The sequence below is a fragment of the Sarcophilus harrisii genome, chromosome 2, assembly GCF_902635505.1.
Source record: "Sarcophilus harrisii chromosome 2, mSarHar1.11, whole genome shotgun sequence".
Classification (NCBI taxonomy): Eukaryota; Metazoa; Chordata; class Mammalia; order Dasyuromorphia; family Dasyuridae; genus Sarcophilus; species Sarcophilus harrisii.
Window position 1 is genome coordinate 525,989,957 of NC_045427.1, and position 14,562 is coordinate 526,004,518.

At 33.9% G+C, this 14,562-nt stretch overlaps 1 protein-coding gene across 5 annotated transcripts in view; it reads left to right on the forward strand.

Moving 5' to 3' along the window:
* Positions 1–12,639, forward strand: part of RORA (RAR related orphan receptor A) — an 854,973-nt gene extending 842,334 nt beyond the window's left edge. For 4 of the 5 annotated variants that reach the window (XM_031949455.1, XM_031949456.1, XM_031949460.1 and 1 more), the window contains 7 exons: positions 1,231–1,626; positions 6,211–6,332; positions 7,382–7,514; positions 8,209–8,316; positions 9,415–9,525; positions 10,832–10,944; positions 11,729–12,639. In XM_031949455.1, the coding sequence (XP_031805315.1) occupies positions 1,231–1,626; positions 6,211–6,332; positions 7,382–7,514; positions 8,209–8,316; positions 9,415–9,525; positions 10,832–10,944; positions 11,729–11,893 (1,148 nt within the window). In that variant the 3' untranslated portion in view covers positions 11,894–12,639. The remainder of the gene's footprint in view (positions 1–1,230; positions 1,627–6,210; positions 6,333–7,381; positions 7,515–8,208; positions 8,317–9,414; positions 9,526–10,831; positions 10,945–11,728) is intronic. The other variant, XM_031949458.1, reaches the window with a different exon arrangement.
* The last annotated feature ends 1,923 nt before the right edge of the window (positions 12,640–14,562 follow it).

The following is a 14,562-nucleotide window of genomic DNA, read 5'->3' on the forward strand; positions in this document are numbered from 1 at the left end:
CCAAGAGGTTATTGTCCCCATTTTACATGGAGGCAAACACAGGGTGTTGAGACTGGATTTGAGCTCAAGTTCTCCAGACCCAGTCTTCTATCCCCTGTACCTTCTAACTGCCTCTGTCTGAAAAAATTAACATAGAAATGTGAACACTGAACTAAAAGTTGGAAGACTGACTTTTATCACTGTCTCCCAATACAGACAGTGATATTCTCTTTGTTTAGAGAGAAAATACTTTGTGCCATGTAGGAGTATGGAATTATAATCAATATATATTATAATATATAATCAGTTACAATTAGCAATCTGTAAACGGCCTTCTGACCATAAAGATGTGTGTGTGTGTGTGTTCGAATTCTTCCCTAGATACTCACTACCTAAATAATTGTGGAAATGTCACATGAAGTTTCTGAGCTTGAGTTTCTTTATCTTTAAAATGACTTGCAGTAATAATATTAGATGGCATTTATATAGCATGTTCAGGTTTACACGTTACTTTACACATATTATTCCATTTGTTTTCACAATGGTCTGCCTATGTTTTGCCACTGTTCCACCCAACTTTTGGTCACTTTGGCTGATGTTCCATCTTAATCAGTTTCTTCTATGTAGTTCTTCAAAAAAATATATCCAACAATTATCTAGCGTATTGACCTAAGCCAGCAAAGTTATTTGGGAGTTAAATGGCATTATCATATTATATTATATTACATTATACTAGAGAATATATATTACATTATAACTTGTAATATGGTATAATATATTATGTATATTATATTATTATTTCAGTTTTACAGATAAGGAAACTGAGAGTAGGAGAAGTTAAGTGATTTGCTCAATACTGATCTAATAAGTGGCCGAGAAAGGAGTTGAATTTTTTGGAGGCTCTTGGGGTTAAGTGACTTGCCCAAAATAACACAGCTGAAACTGGATTTGAACTTAGATCCTCCTGACACCAGGGCCAGTGCTCTATCTCCTGCCAAACCCAGTTAAGTTCCCAATTGGGGTCAGTTTCATTATCATATACTTACCACCCTATTATTGTGTCACCACTATGTAAAGATATTTGAGGGGAAAATGATAACCTATCAGCACTACTTTGTGTGTGCACATACCAATTTGTCTGTTTTAGGCATATAAATGTATATATATATTTACATGAATGTTTGTATACACACACACACACATATATATGTGTGTATATATATATGTCTCTGTCCTTTTTCCCTCTTCCAGCTGTAAAATTTGGCCGGATGTCAAAAAAGCAGAGGGACAGCTTATACGCCGAGGTACAGAAACACCGGATGCAGCAGCAGCAGCGAGATCACCAGCAGCAGCCTGGCGAGGCAGAGCCCCTGACACCTACCTATAATATCACCACCAACGGGCTAACGGAGCTCCATGAGGACCTCAGTAATTACATTGACGGTCATACCCCTGAAGGTAGCAAAGCAGACTCTGCAGTTAGCAGCTTCTACTTAGACATACAGCCTTCTCCAGATCAGTCGGGTCTTGATATTAATGGAATCAAACCAGAACCAATATGTGACTACACACCAGCATCGGGTTTCTTCCCTTATTGCTCTTTCACAAATGGAGAGACTTCTCCGACTGTATCCATGGCAGAATTAGGTAATACCAGAGAAAAGTTTCTGTAATTGCTTTAATAATACCCTTTGAATGAAAAGTTTAACACATTTAGCTTTCTCCTAACGAGCATGCTATTAGAAATTTACCCTCCAATTCCATCCTGTGTAGTCATCTTCTCATTGCTTAGTCAATTATTGAATTGACTGTAAAGAACCATTAAAGTAAAGGAAATGCGTGTGTCTAGCAGAAAGTTCAAATTCCACAGAATTTATTAGGTTTAGGAAATGTTACTATTGATTTCTTTGAGATATTTCCAGTTATTGTCCATATTCTCTAAAGCAGTGGTTCTCAAACTTTTGTTCTCGCTGTCTTTATACTATTAAAAATGATTGCGGATTTGTCCTAACAGTTTTATGTGGGTTATGTTTATAGATATTTATCATATTAGAAATAAAAACTAATTTTGAATTTGTAAACCTTCTGAAAGGGTTTCAGAGGTCCCTCCCATGATTCTCTAGAACTTAACTTTGGGAATCACTGCTCTAAAAGGTAAAGAGGGCTAGACTTGAGAATTGGGAAGACCTGAGTTCAGTGGAGCTGTAATTTTGTTTATTCTACATATTTTGGTAATGGATACTAGCCACCCAATCTGTTCACTTCAGTGACTAATCACTGCAAAAATAGCTGTAATTTGTTTATGGTTACCATTGTTACAGCACTTTCAATTAAATATAGACAGGACTGTAAAAATGAGAAAACACAATAGCCTTTCTAAGAAATTATTGTTTGCCGTTTTCATTGGACTTTAAATATTGTACTATTATCAGGGGACTCTTGTGTTAAATATTGTACTATTATCAGGGGACTCTTGAGAAGAACCTCAGTGAGTTTTTAGTTGGATCTACTCTTCCTGGTAATTCCTTACTCAAGGTTCTAATCCTTTGGGACCTTTCAGTGAGTTGCTGTGGAAGTGACTGATCTGTGACAATGAGAGAATTAAGTTTTCAGAGGGGAAATTAACAGCAGGAGCAGAAAGACTTTGTAAGCAATTGAAATCCTCATTTACGTTCTATAGATGTTGCTCTTCTTTACATCTTTTCTCCATTAGAAAACACTTTTTTTTTTTTTTTTTTTTTTTTTTTTTTGTGGGGAAGGGAGCAGATTTTTGATGTCTACGTGACCTTTCTGAAAATAGAACAAATGGATTTTTTTTTTTTGCAGTTTATCATTATTTGTTTTATGAATCTAAATTCACAAGAGCACTTTTTAAAGCTTCATCTTTAACCAGTGAATAGTATTAAAGGTATCTTCACATCTTTTTAAATTAATGAACTTGAAGACAGGTTATTTTATGTTGTTTTTCTTGAATTGGACCCAGAACTCTTTATCTTGTAATCTCAGTTGGCTCTTAAACAGAAATGTGAGAAGAGCAAAATTATCAGAGCTACACCAGGATTTGATTGAAAACTTTCATCCTTTTTAATGACCCAACATTGTTTTAATTTTATTGTTATGTCTCCATAAATTCTGTTTGTTCTTTGCTGTTCTCTATTGTTATCTTTAAACTTAATATTGTTGTTTTAACATATATGACTAAAGTAACAAGCCACACACCAAATATGCTATTGTTTCTTCAGAGACTAAATATTACCATAGATACTTAAAGTACATAAGGATCTTTCAAATTTTACTACAGTGTCTCGCATAGTAGGTACTATATAAAAGCTTAGTCCCTTCCTTTCCCCTTCCCACTAGTAATCAGTCTGAAATGTAGAACTAAAATAGAATTGACTTGAATAAATGTATAATTTTTTTACAAAATCATTTTTGACCAATTTTGATTTTTATTAAATTTTTCAATTTAATTTAATAATTTATTTTTTAATTAATTTGACCAACATCAGTTCTTTAAAAGCTCAGGCCCTTGAATACAGTAGGCATTTCAGTCTTATTATTAAATTGAAATGCAGAACTAAGAGGATTATTGTATCATGACAGGAGCTAGCAATTTAAGTGCTAATGTTCTAGAATTTAAACTAATTCATGCATTTAAAAATATTAGTGATTGAATCTTAAACATTAAGTAAATGAAATTTTGTAATTTACTATGTTGTGATGCCAGAATAACTTTTATCATTAGATTTTGATTAGCAAATGTATAGCAATTACAGATGTGATTTTGGAGGTTAACATATGCTACATTACCAGTTCATTCTTCTTATGATGACTTCTAGCCTTCCAGAGTAGCATCTTACATATCTCCCATTCCCCCACCCCGGGTTTTTAATGGAAACTCTTCTAAATTTCTAGCTAGATAATTTGGTTCCATCATGAAGTTCTATATTTGGTTTAGATAGCACAGTCTAACAACCCTGGAGACCTGTGTAGAAAACGAAAGTTATTTTCTTTTCCCATTTCCATAATTGAGAAATAAAGCATTGTTGGAAGAAATAAACTAAGTTCCTAACTTTTCGGCAATGTGGTTTTTCTTATTTGCTGAATTAGAGAGGCTTTACAAAGAGCAATACAATTTTCTAAAAATCCAAACTTAATCAGAATTTAGCAAATAAAGAGTTTGTGAGTCATAATCAAAAACATTGTGAAATTCTTAACTGGTAAGAATGTGGCCACTGCCCTCTACTGGTGAGTTATTCACATTTAAACATTCAGTTGTACCCCTTTTATTGACTGGTTTAGAAATAGGAAAAAAGTAGTTTGGGTCAAGGATATCAAGAAAGATGAATCCATTTTATGTGATAAGATACAATTTATTCAGATGTTGACTTAGTAATGTACTGCAGCACTATATGAAATAATAAACTATGAGCAGCATGAAAAACAAATTTCTCCTCTTCCTCTCAACCCCCACCTGCCTTATGAGTACATGTCCACGCTGAAGTGGATACCATGTTTAAAGGACCCTAGGGAGTTCATTCCAGATTTATTTGTGCCCAGACTCTTTGGCAGACTGAATCTATAGGGGTCTGAGGATAGGATTTATACAGTTCAACTTATCATTTTCTCTATTATTAGCATTATATTGGAAACTTTTTAATAGTTTGTATTAAACTCAACTAATTCTACATGTGACATTTTCATTGGTCAAGTCCAATTTAAACTTTTACAAATATCTTAATTTACTGGAAAGGATTATTGAAAGCAAAGAAAATATTCTATGAAGAACTTTGTTTCTTTAAAAGGTAGTTCAATGCCTTGTTTCAGGATTATTTGGGTATTATTACTTCCCTATTGCCTTTTGTACTAGTTTTGCTAGTTATTCCTTTCTGTAAAATATAATCAGTCTAAAGTGGTTTCCACATATAAATGATTCTCATTCTGTCAATAATCACCTCTGGATAAATGGAAATTTTTTTTTAGCATTGTGGCCAAGTCAGCTCCCAGAGACATTATTCCTAACATTGTGTATTTTTACCAGATATTCTTAATTAACTCTTCTTTTGAATTAACCTTTAAATTCATCCCTTCAACTCAATTCTCTGTACTACCATTCCTTTCGTCAAAACATTTTTGACTAGCATCTAAATTTCTGAAACAGCTTTATAACTAGTTTTTCTCATCTCTTCTGCCTTCAGTCTACCTTCATATGGTACTAAAAACTAAAATTCCATTTCACTTTCTCATCAGGTCTAAACACTACATCTTGATATTATTCCTGGTAACTAGTTCAGCTTAACCTATCTGATATTATTTCCCAGATGTTTTAACTTCCTTGATAATATGTGTAAATACATACATAATGCCTCTTTAAATATGTTTTTCTAAATCCTCTCAGGCATTACCTTCTCCAAGAAGTATTTTCCAATTATCTAACATTGATATCTTCCTTCTTGACTTCCGCAATATTTATTCTGTATTCCTTATATAATATATAATTACATTTAACCTTATACTGCTCTATTACTTAATTGTTTTCTGTGTATAAATCATGTCTTCCCTACAAGACAGAAACCAAAATGTAGCCTTTTTATAACCCTTACAGAATCTTTCTGTGTTTATGCAGCTATATAATTTTTTAATTTAAGCTTAAATTCTCATCATTTGTGTAGGAGATAACCTGTGCCAATATCAGCCCATCAAAAAAGGTGGAAAGGGGAGATACTAACAAGTTCAGAGGTCTCTTGAATACATCTAAAATGAATTAGTTCAATTTTCACTTGTGTTTTAGTTATGTCTGGCTTAATGTTCATTCATTCCCAGACATGTGTTGAAAGGGAACAGAATGTTATCAAAGTCAAAAAGTTCTAATAAGTTTCCATTCCTTGTCTGTTTGCAAAGTCCAGACTGCTCATATCTTCCTAAACTGAGCATTAATGAGTTGTTCAGAATGACTTAGAGCAGAGATTCTTGATCCTGTTTTTGTGTCATACACCCCACCTCATACCTTTTTTGCACAAAGACTTTTTTAGGTCACTCCATCTTGATACAATTATCATGGCTTTTTTGGGGGGAGGAATTCACAAATTCCAGATTAAGAATATTTAACTTAAACTTATTTGTTTGTTTTAAGTAGTGAAAAATGCCAGAGTAATTTCCAAAAGTTTATTTAAAGACTGAAAGGGGGAAATCATTGTGCTTTCTGATCTTTTTTGTTTTGTTTTGACTTAGAACACCTTGCACAGAATATTTCCAAGTCACATATGGAAACTTGCCAATACTTGAGAGAGGAGCTCCAGCAGATAACATGGCAGACTTTTCTTCAAGAAGAGATTGAAAATTATCAGAACAAGGTAAAATCATGAAGAATACTTTCAGAATCTCTTTTTAGGCCAAAGCAGTGAGGGTTATAGGCTTGAAGTAGAAAGTTATGGGGAGTTTAGTATGAACGAGGAAATGTAATACCCTGCTTGTGATCCTACTTAGCTTTCAATGTGCTGGTGAAATTGCACACATTGCATTCAGCTTGTCAAAAAGGGAAAGAATTAAATAAATATCCAAAAATTTTAAATGAATGTATATTTGTGTTTTGCTACATTTGAAACTTTAAAGGCCTGAAAGATGGAGTAAAATAGTCTCAACTTTCATTTTCTTCAAGTTAAGTATCAGATGTTTAGATGGCTTTAAAGGTTTCAAAAGATACCATGTGAGACTCAGACTTAAGGAGGGAGTTTTATAGAAGAAAATGGAAACACAGTGGGGTTAAGTTACTTACTTTTCCAAGGTCATACAGACTGGGAGTTAGTGATAGAGCTAAAGCCAAAACTAAAACTCAGGTAGGTATCTGGTGATTTTTTTTTTTTTTTAATTTATCATACCAGCAGAATGAGCCTGAAATTGACTGTGACAGACAGGGTATCTTCCTTATTCTAGTATCATATTTATAAAAGGGAAGCAGCTGAACAGGTTAGGGCTCTAATGCACCATTTGGGTTTGCTTTTGAAATGGGTACGGAATGAGAACAAGAAGGCACCAGGACATACCAAACGCTCCATAAGATGGTCTCTGTTGAAGCAGTGGTATGCTTCAGCTTTTTGCCATTTGTGTTTATAGCTTCTCTTCTTTATCTTTGTCCTAGATGGGGAGAAAAAAGGGAAAAAAAATACTTTGTATGGGTTAAGGACAGAGGAAGGAGAAGAGGGATTTGAAAATGGCTTTCCTGAATCTAAACTAAAATAGATGAACTATTGCTTTTATATATATAAAGTAGATAGGAAACCTCTGACAACTTGGTTGCTGGAGTCCACCACCTAAGACGGATTTGAACACATTAGACGGTTAAACCAATTACGTCCGCTTTGTGGGTGATTTTGTATGGTAACCTGTTTTCTCTCTTTCACAGCAGAGGGAAGTAATGTGGCAGTTGTGCGCGGTCAAAATAACAGAAGCTATTCAGTATGTAGTGGAGTTTGCCAAACGCATTGATGGATTTATGGAACTGTGTCAAAACGATCAAATTGTGCTTTTAAAAGCAGGTATGTGCATTGCAGGCAAATTTCAAGGCTCATTTCACCCTGGTTGTGAATGAAATGCTTGTTAAGGTAGGAGAAATGAATAGTTTTGGGGTTTTTTTTTTTTCCTGTTTTCATTAGCTCATGATTCCCTTAGTAAAAACCCACTTTAAATGGTTTATGTTTACTTGTAAAAATCCAATCATTCACTGTTGGGGCTTTTTTTCTGAAAGAATAAGTATGTTTGCTATGTACTTGTATTCCTAAATTTTGATAAAATTTATTTCTATATTCTTGGACCCTATGGGAAGTTTAGATAGTGAGAATAAAGAGGATTCCTTATGATGCTCAGTAGGCACCAAGTTACCATTTTTAAAAATTTTATCTATATCTCTATATCTATCTATCATTCTATCTTTGAAGCATTTTTCTTTTCCCTAGCAACACCAGAATTCTTCATAGAAAAGCAGAGGTGATCCTAAGGTTTTAATTTGTAAAATAAATTTTTTCTTTTGTAAAAACTAATGATGCCTCAGCATCATAATCTTTAATGATTATAGTACATCTCACTTATTTGGAGTAAATCACTATGTGATTATTAAGCCTACCATATAGTACTCATTATGTCATCTATACCATTGAAACTCATACTGCCAATCAATTTATAGGATTATATTCCCTAAAGTATTATAAAATAAATCATTTTGTCTTTATTTAGGTTCTTTGGAAGTGGTGTTTATCAGAATGTGCCGTGCCTTTGATTCTCAGAACAACACCGTATATTTTGATGGGAAATATGCTAGCCCTGAAGTATTCAAATCCTTAGGTAAGAAAACTCTAAACTGAATTGCCAGGACAACAGAAAGAGATACTTGGAGAAATATTGTCAAAATGGAGAATAGTTATTTGAAAGCTAAAAAATATTTTATTCTTTTATTTTGTCATTAAAGAAAACTCTAAAAAGCTTTTATGGTCTTATATGTGTTATCATAAATTCTTGTCATATTTAGCCTAATAATAAGAGTTTATGTTCTGTCCTTCTGCTTTGACCTATAGATATTAATTACATTCACAATTTAAAAATTGTTGACATGATTCTGTTAATTAGATGGCAAGGATTCCAAACTTAGAAAGAAAATAGATTATTATTCCAAAATGGTTGCTATATTAATACATATCAATTTTAAGGAATTAAAATGTTGTCATTGTGAAAATTTCTTCCACCAATAAAAATCACACCCTGATAGGAATCATAGTTCCTTGATATTTTATATCCATTTATATGTCATCCATTTCTAAGTAATATTTTACAGTTTTGAAGAATTATCTGAGGCATATACCAATTAAGTGGGTTCCATATAGTCATGAAAGTAATAAATGTCTAAGTTTGTATTTTAACTCGGGACTTCCTGATGCCAATATCTAGCACCATATTTATTCTGCTAAAATGCTTACACACACATACACACGATTCTTCATTAAAAATAAAAATAAAAAAACTAAAGTAGTAGAAGAAGTGGTAGTTGTGGTAGTAAGGATAGTAGTAGTATCTCTAGTATTTATATAACACTTTAAAATCTGCAATATCTCATTTTGTACTCACAACCCCCCCCCCCATGTTGTAGTATTGTTACCCTAGTTTATAAAATTAGGAAACTAAAGTATATAATTTAAGTGATATGTCCAAGGTCACACAAGTATTAAGTGTCTCAGGCCCAATTTTAACTTCAGTCTTCCTGACCTCAGGTCCAGAACTCTACCTAGCATGCCAACTAGTTACCACTAGTTACTGCCACTTTGGTGTGTAGGTTAACCATTTCATTTTCTCAAATCAGATTCTTATATCTGAATATTATCATAGTCACATCTTTTCCCCTAGAATATTTGCTCAAATTCTAAGCCTTTTATGTTTTTATTTTTACAGGTTGTGAAGACTTTATTAGCTTTGTTTTTGAATTTGGAAAAAGTTTATGTTCTATGCACCTGACTGAAGATGAGATTGCATTGTTTTCTGCATTTGTGTTAATGTCTGCAGGTAAGACTGATTTCTTTTAGCAAAAATAATAGCTTTAGAATTGCCCAGGCAAAGAATTTACTGATTTTTAACATTAGTAAGCATAACTTCCCTTTCTTGACTAGATTTTTAAAAAACTGTTAAATTGGGATCCAACAAAGTATTCCAGTTCATATAATACCTTTAAAAAATAATTACCCAATATGAGTCATATTGGTGGTTCATTTAACCTATATTCTATAGGTAGAGATTCCAAATGCAATAACATGAATGGGTCTTGTTTGCTCTAATAGTAAAAGTTGGGAATATACTCCCTAAAACATTCTAACATCTTTAATAAACTTTAACAACTTTAATAAACCTTTTTGGTACTACCTTGCATGATTTTGTCCCACCCTTTATATTTGTATTTTAGAATCATAAATTGTATTAATTTATTGCTTTCTGCCATGAAATTTTTTATGCAATTACACTATTTTTCTCGAAATGATTTGCTACTCTGAAGTCTTAGTAAACCTCTTAGTTACTTTAAACTATAGGATAGTTCTAATATTTGCCAGAAAAGGCTTGTATGTACTATGTACACTTATAGTAGTAGTTTCATCTAGACATTTTGTTATCTTGAAAACTTGATTGCTATGATAGTTTTTTATCTACTTAAGTGGATATCATCTCCTTTAAAATATGGGCACCTTGATGGCCAGGGCTATCTATATTATCTTTATATCCCTAGCACTTAGCATAGTACCTGGCATTTAATAAGAGCTAAATAAATGTTTTGTGATCGACCATCTGCTTTTATGCATACACATGCTAAATTTAAATAGCATATACAGTTATGAAGAGATCCTACTTCTCTACTTGCTTTAAGAAGCAAGTTATTTCAGGGTCTAACTCATGCTCTATTTATCCTTATAAATGCTTAATTGCTTATAAATAAGTGCTTATAAAAACTTAATTGCCCATTTCCTGCTTTACAAAATTTAAAAAGTAAGCTGTAGAGAAGATTCATCAGTTCATCAAGAAGCATTTATTAAGCACCTACCATATGCCAGACACTCTGTTAATTGCAGGGGATACCAAGAAAGACCAAAAAGAGTATCTCCTAATTTTGGGGATCTCACCCTTTAATGGGAAAGGCAGCATGCAAACAACCATGTACAAACAAGCTAAAGACAAGATTAAACTGGAGAATTCTCAGAGGGAAGCCACCAGCATCATCAGACTTTAAAAGGGCTTTGATAAATTATATTAGAAAAACACAAGGACTACTCCTAATTATGTGATATTAGAGGAATACTACAGCCATCTTCCTGCTCACTTTTAGATCGCTCGTGGCTGCAGGAGAAGGTAAAAATAGAAAAATTACAGCAGAAAATTCAACTAGCACTTCAGCATGTCCTACAGAAGAATCATCGGGAAGATGGAATATTAACCAAGGTGGGAGCCAGAAAGTCTCCAGTTGGTGACTCCTTGTCTTAGACTATCTGTACTGTCTGTGTGTATTGTAGTATTTTGGTAGATGCTTTGCTTGTTTGTTTATTCGTAATTACTATTGGAGTATATTTATTGGTAAGTGGAAAAGTTGAGGATTGAAAATTAATTTTATTATTAGGTGGCATGGAGGTAAGTGAAGGGGAGAAAACAGAAAAAATTTCTAATGGACTTGGCTCTCTTTTACTCTGCCATTTTAAAAATGCAGATACAAACCCAGTTGCTTTCATAGATGCTGAGTTAGGTATACAGGACTGATGACAAGGGCAGCTAGGTATGGTGCAGTGGATAGAGCACCAGACCTAAGAGTCAGCAAGAGCTGAGTCTAGACCAGCCTCGAGCACTTCTTAGCTATATATGTAAAGCTCTTTTCAAACCTGAAAGCACTCTATAAATGCTGTTCTTGATATGTTGTTGTATGATTAGTTGAGAGGAAGACAGTGTGGAAAAATTCCTGATTGGTAATTAGATTACATGACTCTTAATCTGGTTCTGCCAGTGTGTGATTATGCATCTCTGGCAAAGTTAATTCACCTATTCTGGAACTAAATTGTCTTATGTCTGAAGTGAAGGAGAAAGAATTATATGGACTGAAGAGAAGCCCAAGTATAAAATAAGTATTAGTGTTCTAAAGTGCCTTCCAGGTTTAAAAAAAAAAAAAAAAAAAAAAAAGATCTCAGTCCATAGCTGTTTTTCTCCTTTGACCCTCTGTCTTTCCTTTTCTTTACAGTTAATATGCAAGGTGTCTACATTAAGAGCACTATGTGGACGACATACAGAAAAGCTTATGGCATTTAAAGCAATATACCCAGACATTGTGCGACTTCATTTTCCTCCGTTATACAAGGAGTTGTTCACTTCAGAATTTGAGCCAGCAATGCAAATTGATGGGTAAATGTTATCACCTAAGCACTTCTAGAATGTCTGAAGTACAAACATTAAAAAAAAAAAAATTAACCAAGACACTTTATATGGCCCTGCACAGACCTGGAGAGCCAACACACTGCACATCTTTCGGTGGTCGGGGTCAGGCAAAGGAGGGGAAACAATGAAAACAAATAAAAGTCGAATTTGTTTTTCTCATGCATATGATTTCCATTATGCCTACAGATATGGACCCTTTTTCTGTCTTGGCTTCTTGATCTTTGACCTCTGTTTACAAGGTTGTCTTTTCTTGTAGTTCACTGCCCACAGACTTTCTACCGAGTAATCAGTCTTTCTAGTCAGAATAGAGAAGTCCAATAGTAACCAGGGACTGCTGGGTATGCAGAGCAGAGGTTGACTGCCCTGGTTTGTATAACCTGCTCATTGTCTCATGAAGGAAGATTTTTATTTTTTTCACCTATTATTGCCAGTAGGCAGGACAGCACGGAAAGGGTCCATAGCAATAGCAACAATAGCATTATAATATATTACAGGGTAAATGGGCATGAAGACTATATATAGCTAAAGAGATATTGTTTATATATTGTTTTAATTAATATAAAATGTAGTAACTGGTATAGCTTTTCTTGTTGAATTGATAAGGCACTTTTCATTTTGCACCTTTTTTTCTTTAAATTAAATGCTAGCGTGTTCATTGTTGTGTCGCACGTTCACCAGAAAGGCAAGTTTAACTGAAAAAAAAAAAAAAAAGGCTTGGAAGGTACGCGAGGAGGTGTTTATGCTGCTGTTTTTAAAAAATACTTTTAAAAGAATGGCTGGTCATATCTAGAAATGATTATGTTCATTTTTTTAATGTGGAATTTAGTCTGAAACTGATGTAGCCCTAAAGGATGCTTTGCCTTTTGACAAGTTTTTTTTTTTTAAAAAAAAGTGTATTTAAGCTTCCTACAAAGTATAATTGCAACTCTAGGCAGAGACTGACCATGTACCAGGGGTCCTCAAACTAAGGCCCTCGGGCCAGATGCGGCAGCTGAGGACGATTATCCCCCTCACCCAGGGCTATGAAGTTTCTTTATTTAAAGGCCCACAAAACAAAGTTTTTGTTTTTACTATAGTCCGGCCCTCCAACAGTCTGAGGGACAATGAACTGGCCCCCTATTTAAAAAGTTTGAGGACCCCTGATGTAGACTCTTAGGCACATATTGAATAGCTTTTAAAATGCTTCTTCATCTCTCCTTAACCCACCATCACCACCAAATCCCAGAGCTCTAAGAATGCAGAATCCAGTGTTTGTATTTAGATATCTCCCAGTAGTAATCATTAAGCTTTGGAACAAATCAGTAACCAGTATACTTATTGGAATTAAATTTTTACTACCAGAACAAATTTGTGATCATAAAGTATAGACTAAAGGGAAGGATAAATTGAGGATGAAATGGGGTAGAAAAACAATGTATGGGTTCTTATATTGTGGGAATTCTGAAAATATATCACAGAATAACTGTAATTTAGCTATTCCCATATTCTAGAATTCTAGAAAATATTGCACTCTTCATTTTGTAGGCAGCAGAGGGTAGAACAGGGACAAGATATAAGTTGAACCATTTTTTCTTATTTGTTAAATAGTGAGTAAAAGGTCTTTATGTTTAGAAAGTGAAGCTGATACCATCAATACATAGTGTCTTGGCCAATCAGGGCTGCAATTTAGTAATATCAGGAGGGACATGATTGGAGTTTTCAGGCAGTGGGAGAAAGGGGATTTCCTCTATCCCTACAGAAAAGGAGTAATTGCAAGGTATAGTGAACATTTTTCCAGAACAGGATGGTCATTCCTTCCTCTTAAATCTATAAATGTTCATTTTTGATCCTACAAGGTGTCATGTTGAGCACTATACATGGGATTTAGACACCTGATTTTCTTTGGGGGTTTTTTTGTTGAACCCTATTACCCATATGGTACTCTCTGCCTCAAGGCAAAAAGTATTTGATGGCTGTGATATTAGTTAATGACCATTACACACTCTAGAGACCTGAATATTTTCATTCTATTTTATCATGCTAGGAGCAAAACAGTAGTGCCAAATGTATTTGCAAGGACAATTTTTTTTTTTTTTAATTTCAGTAGCAGAATGGAACTCACACACCAAAAAATGAATGTGCAAAACCCAGTCTGCTTTCTGGAATTGTGGTCACCCACAGTTGTTGGGAACATGTTTTGTGGCTAGCCACTCATTCTCAAATCCAAACTTTCCCCATGTTTCTTCAATATACCTTGCCTCACATCTCCACAAAGCAAGTTGTATCAACTCACAGTTTAGGAAGAGGTCTTCTACAGTTAATACAAAGAAGAGAATGTCTTTTGTGGTCTCAAGGTAACAAATGGAATTTCAGTCAGTTCTTCCTATACCTGTAAAAACCTTTACTTTTCCATTAAAATTATCTCCTGAATCTTTCCCATGGAATAGTAACTTTAATTCTGTTGCTATTTTTGGTTTTAGGGAAAAAAGAGCATTTAATTTATATTCAACTAACTCCTTTACTTAGGGTTTTTCTTTTTTAAGTAAGAAAAGTCTTTTTTGGTGGGTCTGTATGAAGCCTAAATAACATCTTGAGCATTAAATAGATACATATACCTGTATACATATATATATATTTGATCAATAATCATTGTCTAACAAT